The following is a 25,934-nucleotide window of genomic DNA, read 5'->3' on the forward strand; positions in this document are numbered from 1 at the left end:
AGCTGGGAAAGCCACCTAGTTAAATAATAATATCTACTGTATATACATGTATACATGTGTGTATGTGTGTGTGTGTGTGTGTGTGTGTGTGTGGTGACCCTGAGCTTCTCTTCTCTCTTACCTGTGATGACGTTCACGTCAGGATACGTGTTCTCACACAGCTCCACGCCACAGCTGTCTCTTTCAAAGGCCTCACGCAGCTCCTTCTTCACGGCTGCAGATCCACAGAGACGGTAAAGACCCACCACCTGGAAACATACACGGACACACAAGGAGGTCAAGCATACAACACATTGGACAGAGAGGCATTTTCACAACCCCATCGATCGAGTCTACGCTCAAAGAATGTGCTGGACGGAAGCCAGGACTACTTTCACCCATAACACACGTGTGTGAGAACTCAGAAGGTTGAATATTATGTCTTTTTGATGGGACACTGGAGGTCCAGCTTAAAGCAGCACCACACAGCCACTAGTACTTACTATTTACTCGTTTTTACCAAACATACCTTTCATCTGCTTCTTATTGGAATCATAGTTCTCTATATCTTAATCCTGCCACATTTGTCTCCACTGCATATGCTGCGCCTATGAATGTGAATCCTGAAAAAGGGATGAACCTTTGCCTTTTTTTCCCCTCGACCTAGGGTTTATGGGTAGGTTGAGTTGTATGTTACACAGATGGCGAAGGCCTGACACAAATGTGGGCTAGACAAATTGAACCGACTCGACTGACGTGTTTATTTTAGACCTTTAAAGTTCGAAAAGTATAACTCTTGCTGAAGAAGAGTTATAAAACCTCTGACATTTATGTGAGCAAAAATAAGCCAAGACCACCTTTTGCAAGAACATCTTGAGTGTACTGAGCAAAATGATATTTTAGAAGAATATTGTGTTATCCATTTACTTCTTTACACATTAAAGCAAGACTAACATGTGTTGAATAGTGGCCAGGTACTTGATAATGTTAAGCTGTCTCAGTGATGTCACAGAGCGACTGAAATGAGCAATGTTGCTTATGAGTTATGCTTTTCAACTGTAAGAGAAAGACTTGGTCATTTCTTCTTTCCAAATGATATGTAGCTTAACTTTAAAACCCGGTTGTGCATATAGATGTTCAATACTTCTGCTTTTCACCACTGGCTTTATTTGAAAACGACTAAAAGAAAGAATGTGCTGTGTTTTGCCAAACTACACTTTAGAGGTGTGATAATAATGTCGCATCTTTATGACTGACTGGATCAACACTGAGCGCGTCTATAAAACCAGCTGACAGAGCGGCGTGACACATTGAAGCATCATTGTTTCTCCATCTCATCCTCCACAGTGCGACCTAAAGGAACTCTTAACATTTTCCCCCAGATGCTGACATTTGATCGTTGAAACTTGGCACCGATGGTCTCCTTGTTTTGTTGGCATTAAGCCCCGGCTACAGACATACCGTAATTTCTCCTACATGTGTCTGTCTGGTATGTAGCATAGCAGAGCAACTGGTGCGGTTGGCCTGGTAACGCGTTAAAGTCAGTGGGCTGTGAATGGCGGGTCGGGTCCAGTTGCACACACACACACACACACACACACACACACACACACACACACGTCCGGGCTCCAGCGTAGGAGCATCGTAACATCTCCCCACCAGACCAAGCTATTTGTGGGCTCTGTGTCGAGGCCAGCAGAGCTTTCGAACCCTCACACGAGAGGCAGAGAGGAGCTAAGATTAGCCGGGGATTTGCCTTTGTGTGAGAGTAAACACAAGTCACCGGGCACACAATGGGCAACAAGTCCATTGAGAAAAAAAAGAAGAAGAAGACAAAAAAAAGGAGTCTCTCTTTGGATGCGAGTGCAGGCGGAGAACAGCTGTTAGCAAGAAGAGGACTGCCGGGCGACACGGCAGACAGCACCAGCCAAGACCGATCGGCCCAGTGAGGCCGACACAATGACCGCAACACCAAATGAGTTCCCCCCCGGCAGGAATGTGGAGTCCTCAGTGACTCGAGATGGGATCAGTTCTTTTTTTTTCTTCTTCTTCTTCTTCTTTTTTTGGGGCTCTGGGATTAGCTTAAAGACTTTATAGAGACATCAAAGGAAAGCAAGGAAAGTGCATTTGGACGTATTAATGCTCTTGAGTGTTTGACCGATCGGTCCACCGACTTGTTGACTTCCTCTTAACACGGCTCTTCTCTTTGATCAGCTTTCTAATTGACACGAGCGGGGAAATAATGATCTGTTCTCAACGGCATGAGAGATCGCCTTTCTGGCATGGTTCCAGGACTCTCCACATAATGTAGGTGAGCAGGCGATTGGAGAGCAGACGTACATGAAAGCCTTCCCGGGTCCACAACGACACAAAACACAACAAGAACAAAGGTCATCATCGACTAACCTGCCAATTGTTTTCTTAATTAATCAATTCATTGTTTGGTCAATAAAATGCCATGTTTCTAATGTCTAGTTGTATCCAGCCATCAGTCCGAAACCAAAAGATATTCAGTTTACTATCCCACAACACAAAGAAAGCTAACAAATCATAACAAATGAGGAACTTGAATGTCTGAATTAGAACCTTAGATCACATTTCCATACGGCAATCTTATCGGGGTATGCATTTCTATAACACCTCGCCCTAATATTTGAAAACTGTCACACAGAAACGACACAGTGTCATACGCAGAGATAGATTATATTATTATCACATATTATAGATACTTTTCTCTTAAAAGAAGAAGAAGAAGAAGAAGAAGAAGAAGAAGAAGAAGAAGAAGAAGAAGAAGAAGAAGAAGAAGTTCATCAAACCACACAATACTTTGAATTATCCATTTCGATGTTTGAGGGCATCAGATTGTTATAATTTATATAGTTATAATTTACATTATAGATTATGAAATTAGAACTCTGTTAGAGAAAATGTAATCGGGGACAGAATATTGAGAGTCAAGCATCCCTCGTGCTTACGTCAGATGCCCAAATATGACGTCAGTCCTGTCACGTTTGAAAAGAGCCATTACAGAATACATAAGTAACAAAGACGTGTGTTTGTGAGCCCAAAAGCCATTCCTCTAACAGACATATGAAGCCATTAATGTGACGGATTCAGCGTCTGAAAAGGGCTTTAGTCTGCGGGTCATGTACGGAAGGTAGTATGTGGGTTTCTGGGATAGATCCTTTTAAAGCGTGCCTCTTTTTAATGGGTCCTGAGTGCTCACAAACATAACTCCAGTCTCCCACACAGGCATTATGTGCAGCCTTTTCAAAACACTCCCAACCATGCCGTGTCTTTAAAGCTCGGAGAAGCCCTGAGGACATTCATTTCTAAGAGGCTCTGAAAAAGGAGTCTCCATCAAACATCCACATAATCATTTGTAAAGGCACACCGCTACACGTCTGGCCGCGCGGCCTCCAGTGACACAACCTGCAAATTCCACCGGGATCCGGTGTCAACCCGGTCCTGACCTCTGTCTGCCTGCAACCTGGGGGAGCTCTTACGCTCCATCTCAGACTGAGACTCTGTACAAAGTCTCCTCGGCAGAGAGGAGAGATTAGATGAAACGCCGCGAGGGACAGGGGCAGTGTCAGATGCGGAGTCGAAAAATTAGCCGGAGGGAGAGACTGAGGCAAACAAGGAGGGACAGAAACAGATGGGAATCGCTATATGGCAACACAAAGCAGAGTGAATTACATAAACAGGAGAGATCTGAGCTCACGGGTTAATAACTATCGGTTAAGGAGAGCTGCAGCTGGCTGTGATGACAGCGTTGTACGACCACAACAGGTGTCTTTCCTTCTTTCACATTGTCATTTAAAAGGTCTTCGTGACATTCGTGCAATGTTTGGATAAAACGTCTCAAATGGAAATGTGGCTCAACCTAAACAATTCAACTGACAACTAATGGTATCGTGCTACGTTTTGCCTGAAAGCCCCCTTTACTAATCGTAAAGACGAGACTGCACGTATGGTGTTGAAATGATAAGTGAAAAGTGTTTTAAAAATCAACTAAAATGCTGATATTGAAGTGATAATATATTAACCACACAGGCCAAACAGTCTCTGGTTCCAGCTTCCTGAATAAAAGACTGTTTCTTTTCTTCAGCTAACATTATTGGAATTATTGGGAACAGACTATTTGGAAAGGTCAAATTATCAAATATTCAATGGACAAAACAAGAAGTCTGAAGATGTCACCCTTTGGGCTCTTTTAATTTAATTTTTTTGGGGGGGGGGGCATTTTATAGACTAGAAACAATTTAATGGTTTCTAGCAAAAAAATATCAACTAAATAACGAATGTCAACAGATGTTGAAAACAATCCCGAGATACTCTCGTCTCTTTCAGCACCAACTGTGATGTACAAACCCGTTATCTACCAGAGACAGTGAATATTTTCATTTTCTCCGTTCTGCTGTTTCTGCTCCTGCTAGACGCCCGGCATGCTGCGCTAGTGTCCGAGGGGCGGGGTCTGATTTGACGGACAGGCCCTTTGTCGAGGCCTAATGTTTGTCTGTTGGCCCCCAGGCACCCGCTTCCCCTTGGCATGCCCCCCTAGAGTGATCAGTCAGGAGCAGCGGCCAGACACTTTTACTGCCGCTGTCTCAGCTCTAATTAAGAGGAACGCCGTCGCCTCTCCCTTGGCTTCAAAGGCCACATGAAATGTGGAGGTGGAGGGGTGCGGGGGGGGGGGGGGGGGGGTGCACACAAAACAAGAGGCGATCACATGATCCAGGGCAACACTCCACCCTCAACGCCACTACCACGACAGTCTCTTAACTCGGAGTCTTTCTCTTCGATGAATAAAAGAGGCAGCCCCCCCAGGAAGTGCAATACATCTTCTGTCCATTCTCTTCAGGCCAGTCGTCCAGCAGGGCAACTGGTTGCAGGGCGAGCGCCTGTCTTACCGCATACTGAGCTGGGAGGATGCTAATTGCTCATTTTCTCCAGTATTAGATCATTCAAACACCTTGGGCTTTGGGAAATAATTTTCAACTATTAGTTACTACTCTGTGTGATGGTTATCAAGAAACATTCAGAAGACGATGTGATGATGAAAATAATCATATTATGCTAAAGCTATTGGTCAATTCATCCATCGAGTGAAACATAATCAACAAATTGGACAACTAATCAATAATTTATAGAGCAGAAATTCTAAATATTCCCTTTATGCAGCTTTTTAATATAATTTTAAACTGAAAATGGTTGTTTTTTTGTTTGTTTTTTAGAAGAAATAATCACTTTAAAGATGAGTCCTTGGGCATTTGTCTCTAGTATCTGGCATTGTGTAGTCGCAACAATCAGTCGATTCATCAGAAACAGACAGATTGATGAATAAGAGAAACAAAAGCTGGACCGTCAGAAGCAAAGCTTGTCACAGAGTCATTGTCTCTGTCTTTTACTGTGTTCACTCCAAAAGCCAAACCCCTCAATCCCCACGCAGACTCACCTGGCAGCCTCTGCTCTCGATCTCATTGATGCACTTGCTTATAAGCAGCGGCACCATCATCCCCGTGTTCTCCCTCTCCACCAGCCGCCACGCCTCCACACCGAACACCTGTGGCTCCCGGCCTCCGTCCGGCCCGCCGTCCAGCGAGTTCTGCCACTGCTCCATCAGACTCAGCTTGACGTAGATCAGGCCGCGCGGCTCCAGCTTCACCGCCAGCTGGTGGCAGCGCGTCACCCGGAAGAGCGCGGGCAGGACCACCGTGCCGTGGCAGCAGACGCGGTTGCGCCTCGGCATGGGCTCCCAGCTGAACACCACCAGCTTCAAGTGCTGGGCGTTCTCCAGCTCGATGTTGAAGGTGTGGTCCATGTCGAGGAAGGTAGTTCGGCACGTGAGGAGGGCAGTTCGTGCTTTATTAACCGAGTCCACTTGGATGGCGCAATAGACGTCTCTGGAGTCAATTCGTGGAGGTTTGAGGTCCTCGGCGCCGTAAAAGTGCAGGCTCATCAGTCCAGAGATGTACTGGCTGCACTTGGGCTGCTCTGTGAAGCTGTAATGGCGGAAAGCGTCGATGTCCAGCTCCGTGCCGCTGAGTTTGGAGCTTCCGCCTCCTCCCTCCGGCTCCTTGGCTTTCCCTCCCTTCACCTCTGCAGAGCCGTGCTTCCCAGACTTGGCCACGAGCTCCGGCGAGTCCCCATCACTGAGGTAGCCGCCTTTACTGGCGGACTTCGAGCTGCCGTTGCTTTTCTTCTTGCTGAAGCTGTGCTGCGTGGACACGCTGCTGTCCAGGTGGTAGCGTGAGATCACATTACGGCTGGCCTGCCCGCCCCCAGATGCAGCTAACCGAGGAGGGCCTGAGGAATGGGGGACGGCCTCCAGCCCCTGCGCGTTGTTTCGGGGGGAATGGGCCCTGGGCTCTAAATGATTGCTTCCGTTGCCGTTGTTGCCGTTGCTGCTACTCGGGGTCCCCTTGATGCTGAGTTTCCGGCTGAGCTCCGGAAGTTTCTTCATCTTCATGGAGATCTTCCTCACGGTGCGCGGAGACTTGATCTTGTCGGGGAAGGACCAGTTGATGGAGCTGCTTTTCTTGGCTGGATTTGGGCTGGAGGGTGGGGAGCTGACAGCGTTGGGCAGGTCAGGACCATCTAGAGAGGAAAAAAACAGGGAAAGAGGGAAAAAAAGAAAAGATTAAAAAGGAGAGCCTTGAATTTAGATTATTCTTTGCTAGACACTTTATGGAAAAGTTGAAACAAATTCTGTTGCTGGAAAAATATTTAGAACGACATATTTGGATGACTCACAGGAACAAATGGGCCAGTCACCAGTTCTTAAGTCTCTGTAATCACTGGTTTCACCAGACGAGCCACCTCACTTCCATGATTACAAGCGACTGTGCAAATGTCCAGCGAAGACAGACGGGAAAAAAAAAAAAACGAGACCAAGAGCAAAGTGTGCATGAGCCATGAGTTACAGTCCCTCAGAAAAGCACTACACCTTCATGGCACTTCATCGAGTGATTAGGTTTACATGCAACCGAGTAATCTCACACACAAAACACACAACAGGCAATGCTTCATGAACGCGTGGGCACTACATAATACGGTTACAGTCTAGATATGGAAACCTAGACAGTGATTTAGATAGTTAACAGGGGGAAAAAATCTAAATAAAATGGTTCACAAAGAGTTTCCATGAGGCCCCTTTGCTATAAGTGGGCTTCATTCAATCAAACACCAAGGAAATTGAAGTGGAATGTCATTAGCTGCCGCCCCAAGAATAACAGTGGTCAACAAGAAGGGAAATGGCTGTCTAAAGACACCAACTGCTTCAGGGTTGAGCTAGAGTTACTCAGCCATTATTCAAGTTGAAAAAAAAAATCATTTGAATTGGACCTTGTCGGCCGTTCTCGCCTAACTAGATGTCTACAACATGAAATTTCAGGGTCTAGAGTTCCACACAGGAGTGACAGCCATTGTTTAGTCTACAGGGCTGAGCTGTGACTTGAAGAACGTTAGGAGAATCAAGACGGATTTCCAAACAGATTGCTTACAGAACAGGATGCCGACTATGGCTGGACTACAATGTTGGAAGGTACGATACTCAAAATGTTTATATTAACGATAAATCAAATCACTATGTATAATGTGAATGAATGATCATAGTCTGCAGTCCCCCTCAGAATGTTGTTGTGTCTTTCCGCTGATTTTGGGGGGGTTTAAGGCCATTGCCTCACTTTCGGCCAACTAATCTATCTGGTGAGAAATATAGAAGTTGGCATAGAGTGATTAAAGTAGCATTTGTTAAAATATGAGCATTCTGCTATTTTATCAACAGGCAGCTCAGCATCCTTTTGATAATATTTTGTCCGTGGCTAACCTGCCGTTTTCTACCCTATGTAGAGGATGTGCCTCACTGCATGGGTCCATCGGAGATCAAGGCTGCACTACACGGTTCTGCAGGAAGGGTTTACCTTCTGTACGCGTCGTGGGGAGCGCTGTTAGATCTCTGGCATAGATAGTAAACAAAACGAACGGGCCTGATGACGAGACATTACGGCATGATCATTTAATCCATGATTTTGGATCGCTCCGTTCAATTATAAACGATTCTGCTGTTTTCATCGGCTAATTACTTTCTCAGAATACGCCTCAGAAACAATAGAGTGATTCTGCAAGAGACAAACAAAGGGATGCAAAGTTGAAAGAAGAGAGGGAGAGCGAGCGCTTGACCCTGCCAACATCGCCATGCTCTATTTTCAGAGGGGACCTGCTGTGCTATTCTGGGGGCCGAGGGCCCGCAAGTGAAAAGAGGGAGGCGGCGGAGGTCCAACAGGATGGAGAGAAGGGTAAGACGGGGGGGCAGGAGCAGGGCAGGGTGTAGCCGGCAGATGGGGGACAAAGGCGCCCCTTGTCCAGGCACTCAGAGGTCTGGATGGTCGACTGGAAGGTTGGCAAGCTGGCCGGTGAATGTACAAATGAACACGGCTGTTCTCTCACATTCCTCCCCAAACCATGTTTAGCCTCCTTTTTCCCCCCCTGGCTGAGTAGCCTTCCCAGTCACAGCTTCTTGCCAATAATAGACACAGAGGCGCTCTGAGAAGGGAGAACATGGGTGGAGGGCACTGGAGGTGCGCACTCCCCAAACAACATCTGGGGCGGGGTCGGGTACACAGAGAGGCCCGGTCAGGTCGGAAACAAGGTTTTCAGGAGTGAAATTCCACTCACATGATGAAACCTGTGAGTTCTGGTGCCATCTTAGTTCATCCACACATGATGATACCAGTACAATGAGAAGGACATGTAGCTACACAACTGTAGTGTATCAAAACCGCTGTTCAAAGTGTTCAAATGCGGTTATATAGTTGTATAATGCTATTGTTCATTCATAGTAAGGACACTATAATACTATCATCTTATTTACCTGATTTCAATCAAACTGCAGTATCAGACCTATAATAATGACAATGCAAGACACAGGAAAGACAACATCAATGTCTATTTACTTGACTATATAATAATTTCGAATACTCATGTGTCACATTGCCTGAAAGCCTCGAAGAGTGAGAATCAAAACAACAATCATCGGTGTCCTGCTATTGTGCAATTACATTTTACAATCAACATGAACTGGAGCAACAGTCACTAGCCCTGTGAAGCAGATCAGTTCACGACTGTTGCATGGTTAATGACCGTGGCCACACACACACACACACACACACACACACTCACACGCAGCTGTGTCCTCTGTAGCCTTTGGCCTTGTGGCAGCAGCCAGGAGAGTAACGTGACACCTCACTAGCTGAGGTTCAGGGGCGATGGTTTGACACCCAATCCTCCAGGGCCATGTTCCTGGGTCAAAGGGCAAAAGGTCTGCGTTTCTCCGGGTGACACCTGAGTTAGGTAACTGTGTGTGCACCCCCCCATCACTTTAACACGCAACTCACCATATTACAGTAACACAAAGAGAGAGTGCATGTAAATAGGCATGCATTGAGACAAACACACACAGATGCCCTCGATGACCCCGCAGCCCTCCTCAGGCACCCGGCCACTGACACCTCCTAACAAAGCCCAGGAATTTACGACGAGGGCTATACACAACGCTGGCACCAGACAGGTGCAGGAGAAGGGTGTGTGTGTGTGTGTGTGTGTGTGTGTGTGAGGGACAGCCTGATCTTTATCAGATCGGGCTGGTATTTGTATTGTCCATCTTGAGCTAAATTGTCCCTCATGCCTCTAGACGTAAATAATCGGATACGGGATAATGTGAAATTTCCTCCTGTGATACAATATTAGGGAACGTGCCTGCAACAATGTGTGTTTGTGTGTGAGAGAAAGAGACACACACACTGAGCATACTCTGATAAGCCTCAGAGGGAGACATTAATCTGCTGTCCCTGATTATTACCCCTGTAAAACAGCTTGTATTCACTTGATTGTGTGTGTGTGTGTGTTTGCATGTGTGTGTGCGTGTACAAGCTTGTACGCTGAATGTGTGTGCTAAATGTAAAATCAGAAAAGACCAGGGTGTGCTGACAAACAAGGGGAGAGTAAATAAAGCGGTGAATGGCATACTTGTCCTGTAGTTTCTTCACTCAGTGACCAGTGTTCAGGCTCTGTGCTGCTTCCTCTCCTTTTGGCTCTAAATCATTCAGTGGTGGAAGGCCTTTCAGGGGCCGCGGGAGCCCGGCCGTTTCATTACAATGGTTACAAAACCCCTGCTAATATATCCAAGCATGCAGGCCCTCTCACTAGCACAACATGGCCCCCTGCCAAAGTAGCCCTCATGTAGCCTAGCTGGCCTGTCACCGCAGGCATTCCTGCTCTGCTGCGGCTCAGCCGACAGAGTGGCTGCTAATTCCAGACAACCTGCAGCGACACCGGCCTCGCCGCACCGCCACGGTCCAAAACAACAAGGCGCTAACGGCTACGCGGCGAAGGGTTGACTCTTTATCTGAAAACAGCTCCAAGCATTTCACGGAGATGCAATCTTAATTGAATGATTTTTACGATGCGACATCTTTATTGCAATAAAGCTCAGTCAAAATGAAAGCCTTTTAATCACGATTGTGATCATTTACCTCGACTGCACTGTTCCAGACCCTCAAATGTGAGGGTTTTTGACTTTTTATCAAAGTGAATTGAACATATTTGGGTTTCTGACAGTTAGTCCAGAAACAGGCAACATGAAGATATCACCCTGGGCTCTCAAGGCAAATTGTTGTGGGCAATCTTTTAACATTTTTTGGGGGGACAACTGTGGGATCCTGACACGCTGTATGCCTAAAATGACGTGTGCAGAAGCATTTTGACAGTATGCACATTTTATGTGGAAGAGAGATAAATCAGGAACTTGTGCAGTATTATGTTTGCAAGTGCCTACAGTTGCTAACACATTGCTATATGTTTAGCTTGCCAACGACTAACTTCATCATCTTCATCATCCTTTTAGTTATCCACTGCACCCGTTAGACATAGGGTGCTAAAGTAACCTTTTAACATGATTAAATGTTTTTAGCTAGCGCCAGGCTTTTTGTTTGTGTTCCAGCCCTTGGTTGCATATTCTGCATTTCTATTATTTTCCCCCATATTGAGCGAGTTTTGTCAGATATGATGCGTTGTGCGCTTTCTCTATTGTGATCCCCAATGCATACATAACCAATTAACAAAGCATCATGCACTGGTGCACAGAGAAACAATCCTTTACTCACCAAAACAGAGACCAGGCCAGTTTTGTCCAGCTGCTCTGGTAATGAAATAAAGAGCAGGCCAGAAAGAAAGATCCATGAGAAAACTACGTGACCCAAACCCCACATCTAGCGCCAGGCCTAGGAATCTGCTCTTGTTTTGAAGTGCTGCTCTCACAATGTTCGAGTTGTTGACTTTCTCCAGACCCAACCGTGCCATCGTCAGCCAAGATTAGATTCCAGGTTTGAGTTCAGAGGCTTGAACTCTCATGTAACTTTAGCAGCCGGGGCCAACTCTCAAAACGCAGCAGGGAGCGTGACCAAAACAACCCCCAGAAATAGCTCTGATCCCATTCTGAGCGCCGGCCAAGTCAGATTCCCCAAACAGGCGCTCCAGAACAAGAGATTGGGAAACACACCATGCCCACCACCCCCAAAAGTCCATCAATCATTATTCTCCATACAAATAGAGCATTCAGATGGACAAAAAGTCCGTCAATAGGCAGCACACGAGGAGTCTGGAGTGTATCCGGTGAGGGAAAAAGAACCAGCCAGCCGGACAGAGGGAAGCTATAGTGGCAGAGAGCATCTACATCTGCACTGCTCCATTAATTCAGCGGGCGCTCTTATTCGTGCTCAATCAACGAAAGGCCTGTCAAATCTTTAGCCCGACACATAGAGTGGAGTCTGTGAGGACTCATATTTGATGCGACTAAAATAGTGGAGTTCAACACTGTGGCTGCACTCCTTGTGTTCTGTACTCAAAGACTTTGTCAAATCGCACATCAAAGGTCATTATTCCCGACGAGGCGAGGGTACATCTCCCGAAATGTGGCAACTCAACACATGGTGTGGCGTCCTAAACACACATACAGTAAAATGGCTCGCTGCGATGATGCTTCTATTAATAAACAGGTTTACTTTGGTGGCACATTTTCTAATCTTTAGGTTTATCAATGGCGATGCAAAAAATATTGAAAACTGCTGCATTATGATTTTCTTGGGGCTAAATCCATAAATTTGTCATTTTCCACCAGCCAGAATCTGGCAAACGCATCTTTCTGAACAATAACCCTCCAACCGATGTATATATGTGTATGATAGTATAGTAAAATGCACATCTTCCTTTTCTTTTAAAGCATGCAACACACTTTCCTGTCAGTGGACAGCTCATATTTGGTACATCAGTGAGCTAAAGCTGTGAAGCTCCAGTTTATCAGTGGAGAATATACAAAAGCTTGTATTCAATGTTGTTTAGGTAATTATCCATGTCCCCTAAAAGACAGGGCCGGTTTGACCCTGTAGTGAAGGGACAATGAAAGCAGGGTGAAGTGAGCACCCACAGCAGGCTGTTGTCCTTTTCACTTCTCTCAACCATCCTCCAACACCGCCGACAATTAAGAATGGAGGAGGAGCGAAGTGTCATTCTGCAACCAAGTTAAGGAGTTAACAGCAACCACAATACACACACACATACACACACACGCACAAACATACACAGCAATTCTTTAGGAGGCTTCTAACTAAAGCAATATTTTACCTTCCCACCTTTTCTTTTGATTCGGCCCACTGCACCCACAACATACACACACACACACAAACAAACAACAGCCAGTAATGAATGTGTCCTCTTTGATGGCACGTCGCTGGGCCTGCTGCTCTTTTTAGTTGCAGTGAAGTGTGGGATGGCGTCGCCGAACCCACAGGAATCAATTGCAAAGTCAACAGGCAGCAGAGAGGGAGGCAGTTCCGGAGCGGGAGGAGAAAAAAAACAAAACATTTTCACAGCAACCATTCAGAGCAGCGATACACCCACACTATCACAGACCTGCTACTCTCATGAAGCAGACGCTTATTACAGAATGCAAACAAGGTGTAGGTATTTCAATGGTAGCGAGCAGTCAAAATGACTCCCTTTTTTCAAAAGGTCAGTGAACGTTAAAAAAGCCTTTCTGTTCACAGAAGCTCAGAACAAGATTTCTTCTCTGTTAAAACTGCTGAGCTGTCAACTCAAACCTCCAATTATGTCCACTCATCTGCTTCCCCAACATAATAAAGGCCTTTATGACACGAGCTAATTTCCACTGTCCTGCCTATTAGGACTGAAAGCCATCAAAAGTTACAGGCGAAATAGCCAAAATATAATTAGCTCCATACGCTATGATTAGTGCCTTTCCTGTACCGGAACACTGAGACTAAATCAGGACTGGTTTAATCCTAATCCTACAAGGAGAGACTCTCCGGACGGAGCGTTTCGCTGAGCCACACGTGATGTCAGAGAGAGAGCCAGGAGTTTGATGCCAGTCAATGAGGATCAAGGAATTGATCAGGAGCCAATCAAACCTGTGTCCATCTATGGGGAAGATTTATTCTGGGAGATGATGCAACAGCTCGAGAGGTTAGGAATTTTACACTCTGTCAGATACACTGTTTCTTTTATATTTAGATGTAATGCAACCAAAAATGTACGGAAAACTGAAGCCTACATTATATTCTTTTATTTATAGGAACAGGCCTCGATGACTTGTGGTTTTAACTTTAAAATGGTTGTATTTCACAGAAAAAGTACATTTCTGAAAACATTTCATGCTCTATTCATGCAGGAAACTGTGGCTACGACGACTAAAAGCTTAAGTATTAGACTTCGCTCAGCGTTCTCAAACGATCCAGCCTCGCTTTATGCTCCGACAACTAGAAATGTCTGTTGCGTGCCACAGAAAAGTGTTGTCAAAAGTTGTAATTACAGGCTCAGCTCGAGATGTGCCAATTGGTTCAAACTACCATGTTGCCACATCAGAGAGAACAAAAAGTCGGAAGTTAGACAAAAACAGACTGAGCTTATTAAGAGACAGGGAGCCGTGTGCTGGCTGTCATCTTCACGCCGTCGCCGGAGTCCAGAGTTGTCAACAATCTCCAAGGACACGAGTAAAACAAAAAGTCCCGAGAGAGCACTTCAATTAATTTATGTTAACTCTCCTTAAACTCTGCAGGTCTTTCATCATTTGAAAAAAATCGGCATTCCACAATAGCAGCAGTGTTAATAAGCAAGCTTTCAAGGCGCGAGCTCTCTAAGAACCTTTAAGAACCATCAGTTTACAAGTTAACAGCCCTTTGGGTGAGCTGCAGTCACAAGGAAATGGATATTCTTTCCTATGAGGAATGCTTGTTGAATTCCTCCTGGCCAATGTCTGTCTGAGTTTAACTAATGAGGAACACTGACATGGAGTGATGTGAATGGACAGCTCCTGTCTGCTCCTATCAAACAGAGCAGAACTAGAACAAAATAGGAGCTACATTTGTATCTTAAACTCAGAAATACTGGCAAAGTATTTTTGGTGCCATAGCGTCCTCAACGTACTACTTTATATAACTCTAAATAGAGCTGTAGTAAACCAGGAAGCACCTGCAGCTAAATAGGTTTGTTGATTGGAAACAATTTCAATGGCTGTAATTAGTGCTCAAGGTGTGTGCAACCACAAAAATCTGCCCAGAGTGACTGTGTGAGAGACAAAACGACGGACAATAATTGGCCTGGAGCATCGGCCCAAAGTAATGTGAGGCAAAGACTGAATGAAAAAGTCGACACAAAGCAGGAAGGGAAGTGGAGGTGTGCATGTGTCTTTTCCTTTTGCTTTACCTGTGGCTTTGCTGGTGGAAGGCCCCCCCTCCTCCGGTGGTTTGCACGCGAGCATCTGTCTGTGCAGCTGTAGTGCCTCTGTGGAATGTGCAGCATTCCCCTGACTCCCGTCTCCTGAACCACCAGCGAGGCTTTCGCCAAACGCCTCCGGCCCGGCGGTGCCGCTGCCGCCCCCCAGGTTCTTGCCGCCGTGACCCGCATCCCCTCCCCTGCTGGGCCTCCTCTGGGACTCGGCCCCCGGGGGAACCCGCAGTCGAAAGGAGGCTCTGTGAGCCATCTCGTGTTCGTCATCCTCGGGGATCGGGTTGTACCAGATCTCCCCTTCGTCGTCTGCGTCGTTCTCCTCGGCCGGGTCCACGCTCCGAGGGTGAGGAGACACCCTGGCCTGGCCGACGATAATCTAAACCAAGACAGACGTTTGCGCTTAAACTTTTGTCGTTGTTTTGAATTGAAAAGGGAGGGGGGGGGGGAGGGGGACTGAAGAATGCAGCCGCAGTCCCAAGTCTTTTCTTTCCTAACCAAATATAGATAAGAAGGTCGACACCACTCTAATGTCTGTATGCTAAATAGAAAGCTACAGCCTAAAAAGCTAAGCATAAAGACTGGAAACAGGGGAAACAGCTCGTCTGTTGGGGAAGCTCATCAATCAACACATTATATCTAGTTGCTTGCTCCATGGATGAAGGACATGTAATGTTACAGAGGGGGAAATGAACCGATAAACGTTTTTTTTTCTTCCAAATCTGCAGTGACAGAGAAACCTTGAGGCTAACCTGAGGCAGGTGCAGGCGGGCTGGTCGTGAGGAAGCTCCCCCTGAGTGTCTCAGGTGGTCTGGAGAGGGACTGGGAGGAGGCGGCGGCTGATGGAGGCCCTCCTCCTCAGCTCCCAGCATTCGCTGCAGCTCATCCTTGGTGCAGGGATTCTTCCCGAGGGAGCTCTGCTGCAGCCAGTTGCGCTTCTTGGAGACAGTGATGGTGGTGAGCGGTGGCCGCCACGACGAAGACTCACTGGCCCTGCCCACCTCGCGGCCGTTAGCACAGGGGGTTTGGACATTCTCAATGAAAGCTGAGGGTGTGATGGAAAGAGAAAGTGTGAGAGTTACAACTTCTTGGCATAAAGAAAACACAACTAATCCTCTTCACGACCATCAATTAAGTCATTATTGATGTGAAGTTAGCGGCTGGATTTATTTCGGGCTATTCATGTTCTGTCAAGTTGAAGAAAACATCTGCATCAAGAAACCACAGGTGTGGAAACACTGAATAATGTCATTAGGTTTTATAGAGTTCTCCTCTTTCATCTCTTCTCTTATTCCTGTGTCTGCCTTTTAAAGTCAGTCAGAAAAAAAGAGCCTCATTTTTGTTTGGTCTCAATTGATTTTTAACTTCAGGCCGGACTATTGTGATTTGATTTTTATGAGCAAAGACACGCTTACAATCACACCACCACAGTACCCTTGGAGCAACCCCCCCTCCCCCTTTTCTCCTCAGTGATTTCCCATTTCAGGAGTGTCAGCTTTCGGGAATATGTGGGCTTTGAATTCAAAAGAGATCACAGGGAGATAGAGGGATTGAACACACGCATATCTTCCCATCACAGCAACTTGGAAAAGAGTGAGAAACCGCCAACATTACAGCTGTGAAAATAGAGCAGAGGAGGGAGGGGGAGGGTGTGTGTGTGTGTGTGTGTGTGTGTACATGTAAGTACAGCCAGTGGCAATGGGACAAATAATTGGAACAGTGATGTGGTCTCTTTATATTCTAAAGAGAATATTAAAGCAGCATTAAAAGATATTAAAGCAGCATTCAAAGAGCTGCAGAGCTTTAAGTGTGTTGGATTATTATTTTTCCCCCATCAGAAAGTAAGAATTATTTTTTTCATTAGAAATCAAAAAACAGGTTTGATGAGAAGATACAGCGGGAGAAAAACAACCTCTGAGCTTGTATGTGCATGCGCGTGTCTGTGTATGTGTGTGTGTGTATGTGTGTGTGTGTGTGTGTGTGTGTGTGTGTGTGTGTGTGTGCGTGACCGGCAGAGCGAGGTGCTGAGGGCAGGGTCTTGCTCTGACACGTACAGCAGGCTCGTGTAAAAGACTGTTTTGATCCACAGCGGCTCCCAGACGAGCCCCTCCACATGCTATAATGACAACTTCTTTTTTTTTTCCTCAAGGAAATGCTTTTTCATGCGCGCCAAGATACAGCCACCAAATTACAGACTTGGGAACTTTTTCACTTTACAAAATCTAAATCTAACAGAGGACATCCTGTATGCGCACGAGGAGACAGAGACGTACAATGTTTTTTTTGTATTATTAATCCAGAAAAGCGCAAGGGAAGAGAAGTGAAGAACATGAATAAAATCACATGGTTTTAAATGACATAACTTTGACTCAGTCGATTGAAACTAAGGTTTTTTTTTTTTTTTTGCTTGGTTGCTTTTATTGATGAAGCCATGAAAGCGGCAGGGAGAGAGAGGAGGGATTTACTCCACTGGGATTTACTTTTCTCTGGAAGTCCACCAGCCAATCTGAACTCTGCAATTCTACAAAGAAACTCTCCAATCTACAATGCCTCAAAATCGGATCAGTTAAGAGAGCAAAAACACGTCTTGAATTTTACTTGTTGTACTTTCCCCCCCCCCCACTTAAGAAACATGACAAATATGATTTTTTTTTTTTTTTCAGTGGGATGAAATTGCTTCTGGGATGCCATTCCTCTGTGTTCCAGCGGGTTATATCAAAAGAAACTGCTGAGTAAATAAAACAGATGTCAGTCGCGAGAGCAGAAACCACTTTGAAAGCATTTCTTATCGCCACAGTGAAAAAAAACAGCTTGAACGATAAGAGTGCAACCCATCGCCGACCCTCTGTCAACATTTGAATTCAACCAGACCTCAGCAGCTCCTGGATATAAAGCACATCTTTAAGTACTTCTTCATTTCTGCTCTATTCAATTCAAGGAACTTTTCCAGTCCGAAACGTGAGCCATCAATGGGTTACGATTATGATGTGTTCATGGGCCTGCAGCTCAGGAGCTAAAACGTGTGCCGACTGCTGAGTGAAGGGGGAAACACGCAGTGTGTTTCTGCTGCTGTACCGAGTCCCAGGGGTTAATGTGTAGGCTCAAGCTGGCAAGCTGTAATAATCTGTTCTGCTGGTTTGTTTTCATCTGTTCTGGCCTGGAGTTCTTCGTAACCCTTTAAACACTGTCTGCAAGCAGTACTTCGAATTTGAATCGACATGAAACATACAGAAAAGTAGCCTGCAGTACAATAGTAATTAGATATGTTTGGTGGTTTGGAAAAACATCTTAAGAGGCTTTTAAGAGGAAGAGAAATCCAAAACTACTCACTCTTTAGCCTAGAATGTCTGTAGAGGAGCTACATCAAGTGAAGATGAACTAATATTAAAGAATTGGTGGAAGCTCAGTTTGTTTTATGCCCTTACCCAAAATGAACTATCACACACTCATGGATGGGGAAGAATGAATAAGTTGGGAGGAAAAAGGGAGAGAAGAACTTTTTTTTGAAAGCCAAGGCGGATCCAAAAAGTGCAGTCTCTCCTGCTGACGCTGGCTCTGCTAACGCAAGACTGAAGAGAGGCGAGATGGTTATGCATGGAGTTGTTGTCGGCATGCCTTCGTCTTTCAGGGGTCTTTCATAACTGGAAGAGGAAGCGTGTTCTGACACGAGCAGCATTCCAGACCACAGCTCCAGATTTACAGCCTCGCTGCCGTCTCCTTCCACTGTCGCGGGGAGGAACACCTTCCCCAGAGCAACGACAGGGCACTCGTTTTGACTTAACGAGGGAGATTTTAGCCATTTTTACTGGTGTCAAATAACAAGCCGTCACAACACCGTCTGGCTCCTCTCAACTTCTCAGATTAGTATGTCAGCATTTCCCACTTCAATGCTTTTGAGAGATTGATTGTTTATTGATCAGACACAATTTATAATAGAATCTCTGAGTCCGCTTTTCTTTTGAATAATCGGTAAACTACAATAATATATAATTAGCATGGGGAACTGTTTTGAGAAGATACGCTGAAGAAGTTCATTGAAATACTCAACTAAAAATAAGTTTTCTTTGACACTTAGAGGCAAAGACACAAAGAACAAAATAGGAGCATTGAAGAGATTTGCCATTAGTTTCATGCCTTTAACAAAAAAAAATCGAGAAAGAACACTTTTGGATGGGGAACAATGAGGATATGGTGTTTGTATCAGCTATAACAATTAGCTGATAAATCAAATAGCTGATTAATAATAGTTTATTTTTCAAGCAATATGTCTCAGGGTTTGGGATCTGCTGCTTTTCTTTGTCTTATGAAATTGCAAACCTAAAATGTTGGAGTTTTGGACCGAACAAGCCATTTAAAGGCCTCATCCATGCACTTTAGGGAATTGGGATCAGTATTTTTTACAATATTTTGGCTTTTTTTAAAATATTTAAATAAGCAAGGAGGGATTTCTCGAAAGTCAAAACCATCAGAATGCTCCAGCGAGGAACACCTTTTTGGAGAGTGTTAAAAGCTGACTGTTTAAAGTAAAAACATGTCATGCATGCCAATTAGTATGGTACCACATATGATAAGGTAGCTTTCCAAGGAAGAAAAAAAAATACAGAAAACAGCTTTTTCTCTCTTTAGAAACCGATGACCCTCACGAGTTCCTTTGCTGAACTCCGATCAACACAATGCAAAGAAAAAGAGAAGAGAAATTTCCATAACGGAGCAAACACCGCCTGGCTCCCTGTGCAGCGATGGCATGAAGATGATGTGTTCAGGGCACACACACCCCTGACCTGAAGGTAGCAGATGGCCAGAGCACATAATACAAGGGTCCACGTCTGTGTGAGAACATGAAGAGAAAAAGAGAGGGAGAGGTGGACGCGGAGGAGTGATACGAGTTTGTCTGAGGTTCCAAAAAGAATGCAAACGTATAAAGAGTTTGTTTTTTTCTGGTATGGACCTGTGCCACATGAGCCTGACAGTAAACCCAATTATATTCCTGTCTTAATCTCCTGAATCTTTCTCTTCTCTAAGACAAAACACTGGATCCACTTTCCCATAGGCTTTTCTTTCATTTCCTGAATTCCTTCGCTTTTGATAAGTGCAAAACACACACCAGCTAGTTTTCTCCTCCATACAGACAACACTTTGTTGTGTATACAGAGTTTCATGCTCCCCCTTCAGAAGGAATCTTTTGCTGTGTTCCATGCATTCCTGTTGACGCTCATTCATATGTTAATGAGGATTCTCAATGTAGATTTTTTCTTTTTACACCCATGCAGGGCTGAGATCGTCCAGGGTTGCATCACATGTCAACACTTGCATCCCGTTGAGGCGTCCTGGCAGCACAGCGTGCCAACGCTATTGCCACTTCCTCCTCAGTGCGTTGGCTTGAAAACCAAATTCTTTTCAATGTTGCAGCTCTTTCAGTGTCTTGTCTCAGTGTTTCTGTAAAAAAAAAACTGATGAAAATGTTCAAGAAGGGGAACTGTACAAAGGCACAAGGGCTAAAAAAAAAAAGTACTGTTAATTGTAAGACAAGTCCTTAAAAGGCCCTTCAACAAAGCGTTGTGCAGTAGCTCCAGATAAAACGCTGGCACCTAATAAACACAATCCAGTGTGTTTTAATGATAGTCAGTCAGCTGCTAGTTTGCCCCACACATTTTTGAATACATATGAGTCATTTGTCTAATAAACCATCCTGGTATGAACCCAAGTGCCTCAAGCTTCTCCTTCATCACCTGATGTGTCTTTGGGGCTCTTATTCTCCATAAATCTCGACGTGCAGACACACCAGACAAGACCAATTTATGTGAAAAAAAATAACAACTCTGTAGCTCAGTTACAAGGTTTCTGGCACAACACAGAAAACCAAACGCCACATCGTTTTGCCATGACATGACAGTAGTCAAGGGTTATCATATTACACCTGAACTTGTGTCCTATTATAGCTTTAAATCTATCACGTAAAGCAATAATGAATGTAATTAAAATGTTGAGCAATACCGCACTGTGGGCCTCATCTTTGGCCTAATATTTTGGCCAATATGCCTGTTTACTCGTTGTGATTTAGACTCTTGAGACCTTTCTTGTGTTAATATGAAGCGACAACCAGCGGCCGGTTAGCTTAGCGCAAAGGCTGAAAACAGGGAAACAGCTCGTATGGGACTGTCCGAAGAAACCAAATTAGCCTTCCAGCACTTCTCCCACTCGCTGGTTAGCATCTCATATTGATAGAGAGAAAGAGAGAGATACTTTATTCAACCCCCGGGGGGATTTTTTTTTTTCAAAATCTCAGAAATACCAAGCTAGCTTGGTATTTAATGCTGTAGCTCAGCTAACCAGCTGTTGGAAATAGTTTAATATCGAACAGATATGAAATGGTTTTGATCTCTTCATCGAACTCTTTGACATTTTGGGAGATAAGCTTATTTTGTTTCCGGTAAACTATTCTTCTAAAAGCTTTTTGCGAGTTGAGGTACAAAAAGGCTTTTTACTTTCTTTGGCCCGATGCTGCTCTTTTACGTGGTGGTCAGTATTTCTAGGCATGCAAACACGGTATGATTTTCCTCTTTCATTTGAAAGAAAGAGAAGAAGAGTTTAAAAAACAAAGGAATCAAAGACCAGAATATCTGCCTCCCAGGAGTGGATCTCATAGTGGATCTGTTTGCAGAGTCTATGGCTCAGTTTCAACATGAGCTATGACTGACATACCGCTCCTGACTTCAGGTCCGGCCAAAACATGAAGCCTGGATACTGCCAAACCTCTGCCATAGCACAGCACAACACAACTATAAATCCTCCAACTGCAACTACAAACATGCATACACACCAGAGATGTGCATATGCATGCTCATGTGCACATCGTCCCGGACCCTTACATCTACATAAAACGTGACACACACACACAGCTGTGGGTGATAATTGACAAAGTAAAAAGTAATTAAGGACAAGTCAGAACAGAAACAAATTAGCTGCTGTCTAATTAAGCCAATATTATTGTCCAATGTCCAGTGACGTCATAGTGAAGTTGCATTTCCAAGTAGCACTCAGGGGGAGGAACAGGACTATTTTTAGAAAGCCAGGATTATATAAGTATTTGCATTCATTTATTATAAAGCCATAAACTCAATGAAGAGTTTCAAGCCAAGACAAGCAATTCACTGGAGCTTTGGAGAGCTTTGGCATTTCTTCTTCTTCTTTTTATTTTCTTTTAAATGGCTCTTTGTGAGGCGCTGAGAGGCCCACAGTGGCGAGATAAGCCCAGAGCTGACCTTAATAAATGCTTAATCGCCCTTCATTTTGTTCATTCATGGCAAGGAATTAAGTGACACAACGCAAACAAGTTAAACAACAGCGATGGCATCCTAAATATTCAATCCAGATTCTCTTTAAAATGCAAGTTACCAGGGAGCTGTCCACAGCAAACGACTGGGGAGGAAGGCAACATGACAGCCCAACCCCCCCCTTACACACACACACACGCACACACACACACACACACACACACACACACACACACACACACACACACATAACTACCACAGAGAATAACTGCAGTGGCTTCTCTACTGCTTTGGATTCCTCTGGCCACAGCTGTGGAAAAGTTCAGTGGGGACAGAAAAGGGAAAGCTGAGCAAAATGGGGAAAAAATGAGATTCAAGTGGGAAAAGAGACCTTGGAAACGAATATCAAGAAATGCCCCATCTTTATTTGAACTACAACACAGTGGAGGAACGGTTTTGAGTTGTAAAAGATGGAGCTACGTTGGCCCAACTGGAAGTCAAACACAGGCCTTTCCGCACAGCCTCAGAGACTCACACTCTATTTCTAGCAGCACAGCACACCGACAGTCAACAACCGCCCGCACCACATGGCAGGTCATCGATTGACTCTGGAAAACACTGTCAGAACAACACACACACACACACACTGGCACTCACAAGCATGCGCACACACAAAGCTACGAGCAGTGGAATAAAAAGGTGGTGACATGTCTTTGATCCATACCAGTTCATTTCCACATTGTGTGCAACAAATGTCAATACAACGTTTTCCACTCGGGCAGCTTCCGTCCTGTGATTAAACAAGCCAACAGTTTGTAGTCAGCTCAGGGCAGCATGGTAAAAAGAAACAATTCATGTTGTAAATTCATACATGACACACAGTAGGAACTAAATTACATTCTCATTATTATATAATCATACATATTGCAGGTTATCGTGACTGCAAGGTGGTGTAAAGCATCACATTATGTAAGTGCGATTAATGTGCGTATAATAAGTGGTCATTAGTGTCAACCTTTAAGTCAACATGCATGAGAAGTGGCGGGAAAACTCCATTTGTCGAGTAAAATTGTGTGATATTATTGAAGGCTCCAGAGCAGCTACTAAATGGACCTTGTGGTGAGATTGTTTTGTCAGCTCTGTAAAGTTTAGACCAACGTACATCCTACCTGATCCCTGACGAGCTCACATTTAAGGCAGGTAAACAAACCAATGTGGTAAAACATGATGTCAACGGTGTCATGACACAGATGTTTTCTGTTTGTTTTTCTCCAACACATCCCAAACACATCAAAGCACAATCAGAAAATCATTTGGCATTGACATGATCGAAAAAAGTCATTCACAAACACATACACCAACCCACCACCAACCAAAACACCACGAGAGGACACCACTGCAGCTAGCAGAGGAGAGAGAGTTAGTTGTTACTGAACTACACTGTGAGTGATCCCACATACAAACCTGATGTGCGATTAATTCAGTGTTAGAATGCACCTAAATTAGTGTGAAGGACAGAACCCGCGAACCGGTTAGAGAATCTAAAAAAAAAAAAAAGGAAAGCAAAGAGGTCTGAGGTTTCTCGTCCCTTTGCTTTGCATCCGGAAGAGGAGGAGTGCAGGGTGAACCGCCACCAGACGGAGTTTACTATGATTGGAGGAGGATGACAACAATCAGATGGGAGGAAGGAGGGGGAGAGGTCTCTGATCGAGAGGATCCACGGGAGTTGAGGCCACTCCGTGTAGCCTTCCTACCTGGCTGCTGGCGCTGTGGTGACTTGGCCTTGACAGATTTGACCCCTCGGCCGGATGTCAGGACCCCCGATTTAGACACGCCGAGGTTTCCCTGAGAACAGGGCCGGTCCTGGCTTCGGCCTCCGCTGCGAGGCAAAGACGAGCCCTCGATGCGCTGCTTCATCTCAGAGGACAACAGACGTCCCTTGTGCATCCACTCTTGCATCTTGTTGACGGTGACCCCGTGGCCCTTGTTGACCGAGTTGGCCCCCTGTGCCCTGGCGTCGGCCGGCTCCCGCTTGCCGCCGTGGCCCCGATTCGTCGAAGCATCGCCGTTGCTGTCCGAGGAACCCGTGAGGCTGTTGACCGAGCCGCCGCTCTCGTCGAGCCGCCCGCCGCGGTTGTCGTCGTCGCCGCCGCCGGCATCTCGGAGCAGCTCGTCACTGCTGTTGATGTTGTACAGCGCTAGAGGTTCGGACGGCTCCCCCGGCCCCGCGACCTGGACCCAGGCCTCGTCTCTCGTCTCTGCTGCCCCGTTCTCGCCGTTGACGTTCGGACCTCCAGGGTTCTGAATACACAGCGAGGGTCCGCCCGCACACCGGATACCTCCCTCACTAGCAGAGCGCCGCAATGTGGGTCTCGTCCTGGTCAGGGACAGGTCCACCATGCTCTTACTGCTCAGCCTGCCGTTGAGGCCTGACTCCAGGTTCCCGCTGAGACAGAGCAGGAGGGAGTCAGTGTCAGACACCTGCTGGGGGCTGTGGTCGCCTCCTGAGGACCAGGAGTCGCTGTCCATGTTTTTGGCAGACACCCTGGAGCACAGGCTATCCCTGGAGTGGCTACTACAGGAGGAGGTGGCCTGCTGCTCAGTTAAAGCACCATTCACCTGTTGGGCATCCAGATTGATATCATTCATAGCATTGATAAGAAGGTAATAGGCTTCTTTCAGCTGGATCCTGAGCCTGTCTGTTTCCTGCGCACTGTTCCTACCATCCACCTGTCCTTTATCCTGACCGGGCTGTGGCAACTCTGCCATGTTTCTCTCGCCGTCCCCTTTTGCTCTGAGCATTTCATAAAATGGCAGAATTTCATTATCATAATAATCATCATCTTCGCTATTTAAAGTGTATCTCAGTGACTCCTCGGTGGCGCAGAGGGATGCCACGTTAATGTCGCATATTTCTAACTCCGTGGGGAAAAAGGTCGGGCTCTGCGGGCCACCTGCAGTCCCTCTCAGGTCCCCCGCATACTCGGGCCCGTAACTCTCAACGTTTCTGATGACGATGTTCTCCTCCGCGTTTCTTTGCGCGCGTTCGGCGCGAACGAGCGAGCTCGTGTCCGACGTTTGGCCGCTGTCTGCTCTCCGGTTGGCGTTGTGTCCATGCGCGGCCGCCACGGTGCCTGCCATGTGCCGGCACGGTCCTGCGTCCCCGGTCTCCGTCCCATCACCGTCGTCGGCGGCTGCGACCCGGCCCTCTGGCGGCTTCCCGAGCCCGGCGTGAGACTCTACCTGCGCCCGGTGCAAAACGTGATTGGAACTGTCCCCGAACCCGATGGAATCGCCGACGCTGCACTGCCGCGGCACCGACACGTAGTGGTTCCTCTGGACATGCGGTCCTGCGAGCGGGACCCCCGCAGATAACGCGCTTTTGCCAGCGGGTCCGGGCCCCCGGTGGCTCCTGTCTGCCTCCCCGAACCCGTGCCCCCCAACGCGCACGTCTCTTTGAAGTGAGACCCCCAGGAGCTCCTCGTTAACCCGAACCCTGCCCCCGCCGCCGCCGCCGCCGCCCCCGCCGCTCCGCTCCTGGGCACGCGCGCCGCCGGACAACTCCGCGGCGCGGCTCTCCCGCACTACAACAACCCCCTGTGTTCGCACCGGCGTCGCCCCGTCACCACAATTCTCGTACGTACTCATTCTCTCTGTCGTGCAATCCAGCTCCGCGAGCAGGACTACCGGGGGGACCACGTCGGAGTCGCGCTGCGTTTGCAAAACTTTTTCTTTACCTTCTCGGCCCCCATTCGCCGCCGCCGCAGCAGCCGCAGCAGCAGCAGCAGCAGCAGAGCAGTATCCGCCGCCGACCGTCGCTCCTTTCTTGGATTTCTTCCCCCGGAGTTTCGCTAGTAAAGTCCTCCGCAGAGGATCAGCCAT

At 46.2% G+C, this 25,934-nt stretch overlaps 1 protein-coding gene across 1 annotated transcript in view; it reads right to left on the reverse strand.

Moving 5' to 3' along the window:
- The window catches only part of syde2 (synapse defective 1, Rho GTPase, homolog 2 (C. elegans)), a 42,106-nt gene extending 16,172 nt beyond the window's left edge, over positions 1-25,934 (reverse strand). The window contains exons 1-5 of the mRNA XM_068590138.1: positions 23,807-25,934; positions 15,531-15,823; positions 14,758-15,157; positions 5,438-6,579; positions 122-248 (exon numbers count right to left, since the gene is read on the reverse strand). Of these exons, the coding sequence (XP_068446239.1) occupies positions 122-248; positions 5,438-6,579; positions 14,758-15,157; positions 15,531-15,823; positions 23,807-25,934 (4,090 nt within the window). The remainder of the gene's footprint in view (positions 1-121; positions 249-5,437; positions 6,580-14,757; positions 15,158-15,530; positions 15,824-23,806) is intronic.

Source organism: Clinocottus analis, unplaced genomic scaffold (genome assembly GCF_023055335.1).
Source record: "Clinocottus analis isolate CAN_PGR_092001 unplaced genomic scaffold, fCliAna1.0.p SCAF_23, whole genome shotgun sequence".
Taxonomy (NCBI): Eukaryota; Metazoa; Chordata; class Actinopteri; order Perciformes; family Cottidae; genus Clinocottus; species Clinocottus analis.